This window comes from Tupaia chinensis, unplaced genomic scaffold (assembly GCF_000334495.1).
Source record: "Tupaia chinensis unplaced genomic scaffold, TupChi_1.0 Scaffold000131_1, whole genome shotgun sequence".
NCBI lineage: Eukaryota > Metazoa > Chordata > Mammalia > Scandentia > Tupaiidae > Tupaia > Tupaia belangeri.
Window position 1 is genome coordinate 559571 of NW_006159600.1, and position 3600 is coordinate 563170.

The following is a 3600-nucleotide window of genomic DNA, read 5'->3' on the forward strand; positions in this document are numbered from 1 at the left end:
GCCTGGCCCCAGGTCAGACCCCTCTCAGACAGGAGTGACAGGACAACGCATGGCATGGCAGGCTCGCTACTGGGCACCCGGGCAAGTACCCGGCATGTACCCCCGTGCTAGTTAGGCGCGGGGCGAGGCCAGGCTCAGTGAATATTGGATTAATGGAGGAAGCAGCGAAACCCAGGGGCCTGGCGGGTCCCAGGGCCAGATTGGCGGAGGAGGAAGAGGTGGAGAAGGTGGGTGGGGCTCAGGCTTCCCGGGATGTACTTAAGCCCCCTGCCGTCCTCGCGCATTCCTACCGCTAGTCTCGAGCTTTCCAGCGTCTGGACGCGATGCCAGGCCCAGAAGGGGCTCCCACAGGTAAGCGGAGGGCTGGGGTGGGGGGCGAGCATGGGAAGTCGCTGCGAGCTGGCTCCGGGGACGCGGGCAGGGAGGCGGCTTTGAGGAGGCCCAGCTTCATCCACGAGGAGTGTGATGTTCCCGGCCGTTGTCATCGCTGTCACCGGAGGGAGTCACCAAACCCAGAGGGAGGCCGATTTGGGGGTTTGGATCCCAAACCCTCCTCTTGTGAGCTGGTTCATCGCTACCCGAGTTAACCACTGATGCTTGCTCTTGCGCAATGGGGACTCTATTAGAATAGGTGGTAGAATGAGCCTGACCATGGCGGCCAGCAGGTGGCGCAGTAGTTAAGGGGCCGGACTCCCACGTGGCAGACCCCTTTTTGAGTCCCAGACCCTGTGGCTTGAAAATCATACCAGGCACTCTTGTGTGCACGTCTGAAATCCCAGGAGAAGGGAGAAGGGATTGCGGTGGGGCCATCGCAATGGGAGGTGATTTTTCTCTCCCTCTCACTGCCTGGCCCACACACGTGCCCCATGGCAAAAACAATCTGTGGTCCAACTCCCAGACCTGGGCTGGAAAAGCATGCCACTTGTGTGCGGGCCCAAGGTCCCGAGGGGAACGGAGTCCTGTGGCATGGCCATTTCCCCTTGCGGGACACTTGCGCACACACACCGCCCCCTGCAAGCACCCACGCCCATGGCTACATATGTGTGTGTGTCACAGCCACATGGCTGCCCGCTCGACCTGGGGCGGGCGGGAACGGGGATCATGAAAGTGGAGTGGTCAGCATCTCCTGTCATGTTTCTCCTTTCAAGGCACTCACCAGAATTCACAAAGGAGGCGAACCATATTCACAGAGAAGCAGCTAGAAGACTTGAACTTCTTGTTCAGCAAGAACCCGTACCCACACCCCAGCCTTCAGAAGGAGATGGCCTTAAAAATGGATCTACATCCAACGGTGCTGCAGGTCAGGAACTAAAGTCCCGGGCAGACTGCACGGTCCCAGTGCTGGCCCCAGCCGCCCGAGGGCCCTGCAGGGCATGTGTGCGTGTGCGTGCCCCAAATCCTCGTGGGGGCAATGAACGGAGGTGGACTGCAGCCCTGGGGGGATGCTTCCTCCCTCTGACCAAGAAGGAAAGCTGTGCCCCCCCCACTGGCTGAGACGCAGACCCTCTGGGACGTTCCTGACTGGCCCAGTCCAGCCTGATCGCAGGGACAGACTTCCCTACCCACCCTGCAGCCCTCCCCGGGCCCCCAGAGCCAGGGCCAGCTCGCGTGTGCGCCCCGTACACAGCTTACGGCATTTAGGCCTGTGTGGCCGCGCTGTCCCAGGCTGAGACTGGCCACCAGCACACACGCCAGCGGGCCTGACTGTGTCTCTAGAGAACTGAGCCACATCTTTAAGTTCCTACCATTCTCATGTCTCAAAGTCTGTGTTTTGTGTAACAATGTAAAACTGTTATTTTTCTTCAAGGGTCATTTCTTCTAAGAGAGGCGCCCGCACCAACAGCCACAGCTCAGGCAGCGCGGATCGCGGGACATCGTGTGCGCGCCTGGCGGGGGGCAGGGCGGTCTCAGCAGTGAGCCGAGGACCTTCCATGTGGGTCCATTGTCACTGCTCCAGCATCTGCCCTAGATGAGACGCATTCGTAGTTCCCGGGCCAATGACGTGGGGGCTGCTGGGGGGCACTGCTCAGACAGCACCGTGCCAGGCCGCCACATGCCAGGCTCCGGGCTCACATCTGGTGTGTGCGTGCCGTGTGGTGCACGATGGGAGCGAGGTCCCTTGGGTACCATCTCTGCCTCCCGCACATGGGAGACATAAACTTGAAGCAGGTGATGGGTGAGATTCGGTGCCTGGGGCTGCACCGTCTGCTCAGTACGGCCAGGACTTGGTCCTTTGCACTCAGTCCTGCTCTGGGTTCTCGGGGGTTCCCCAGACAGGCCCTCATGCAGGGTGTGGGAAGGCCATTCCCGCCCTGAAGTCACAAGATGGGGACTTCGACTCTCTCCTGGTCAGCCCTCACTCTTTCTTCCCTCTCAGGTTTGGTTCAAGAACCACCGAGCGAAGCTTAAGAGGGCAAGGCTGAAGTTCGCCCAGCAGCACCCCGACACCCCGCAGCACCCCGACGCCCAGAGAGAGCAGCTCCTTGGGGGTGGCGTCAAAACCAGAGCTTCCCAGAGGGACATGGACCCAGCACCCGGATCCCCGGACCATGCCTGCCCAGCCCCCCTAGTTTACACAGACAGCCGGACACCCTCATTCCAGCTCAGTGTATGCTCCAACATCAGGGCCCCCGCAGACCCCTCCGCTGGCCACAAAATAGTGCACTTCGGCTGTTGCCGGGATCCGAACATATACTGTCTGTCTCCCATCCTGGAGCCCCTGGTGCGCTCCCGAAGCCTCAGTCCTCGTTCTTAGCGTCAGTTCTCCTTCCCTGGGCTCTTCGGGGACACCAGAAAGAGGTGGGACACAGCGGTCACACTGCCACGCCTCCCAACGCAGGAACGCCGCCAGCCATAAGGAACAAAGCAGAGACGCGGCATCAGGGACAGATGGCAAAAACATCAGAGAGGGCCAAGGGGGCGAGGGGTGGGATGGTGGTTAGGGCACTGGAAACTCCCATGTGGCTGATGGCAGTTCTAGTCCCAGACCTGGTGGCTTGCTTTTTCACTTTCCCACTCTGTGTCTCTCTCTGATCAAATTAAAAATAAATAAATGGTTGAATGAGTAAGATTGAAATAATTTTTTTTTTTTTAAGAAAAGGTTAAGAAAGGGGGGGGCGCCAGCAGGTGGTGTGGTGGTTAAGGACACTGGACTCCCACCTGGCCGACTGTGGTTTGAGTCCCAGATGTAGCAGCTTGCTTTCTCACTTTCTCTCATTCTTTGTCTTTCTGTCCCTCTCGGGTCAAAACTTAAAATAAAGCTAAATAATTCTTTTTTTCAAAAAAGGGGGGAACAGAAGACAGCCTGCTTTTCCACGCCATCCAGGCAAATTCCTGGAGCAGGAGTAAATACCCTTGATGGCTACAAGATCGGTGGCTGCCATGGTGGGAAGTGAGCCGAGAGGCAGGGAATGTAAGGGCAGGCAGGGGCCGCCGTGGCGTTGCCACAACTGCCCATCCGGATCTGGGCACTCTTCCCATAAACAACAGTAAAAAGTCCATCTCGGTGGAACCAGCGGTTAGCGTAATGGCTATGGTGCTGAACACACATGTCGCCGACCGCGGTTCGTGTCCCGGACCCGGTGGCTTAAAACTCACGCC

At 58.7% G+C, this 3600-nt stretch overlaps 1 protein-coding gene across 1 annotated transcript; it reads left to right on the plus strand.

Annotated features, from left to right (window-relative positions):
• Positions 1 to 323: 323 nt before the first annotated feature.
• DPRX (divergent-paired related homeobox) lies at positions 324 to 2932 on the plus strand. Its single transcript, XM_027770400.1, has 3 exons — positions 324 to 558; positions 1149 to 1300; positions 2378 to 2932. Exons 1-3 carry the CDS (start codon positions 324 to 326, stop codon positions 2753 to 2755), a joined length of 765 nt encoding a protein of 254 aa, XP_027626201.1. The 3' UTR covers positions 2756 to 2932.
• Positions 2933 to 3600: the final 668 nt, after the last annotated feature.

Bases quoted from the DNA above. Each gene is read 5' to 3' on its own strand.
- DPRX (XM_027770400.1), top strand. From the start codon at position 324: ATGCCAGGCCCAGAAGGGGCTCCCACAGGTAAGCGGAGGGCTGGGGTG. The intron at 559-1,148 runs GTGAGCTGGTTC...TCTCCTTTCAAG, and splicing joins GGATCCCAAACCCTCCTCTT to GCACTCACCAGAATTCACAA. The intron at 1,301-2,377 runs GTCAGGAACTAA...CTTCCCTCTCAG, and splicing joins TACATCCAACGGTGCTGCAG to GTTTGGTTCAAGAACCACCG.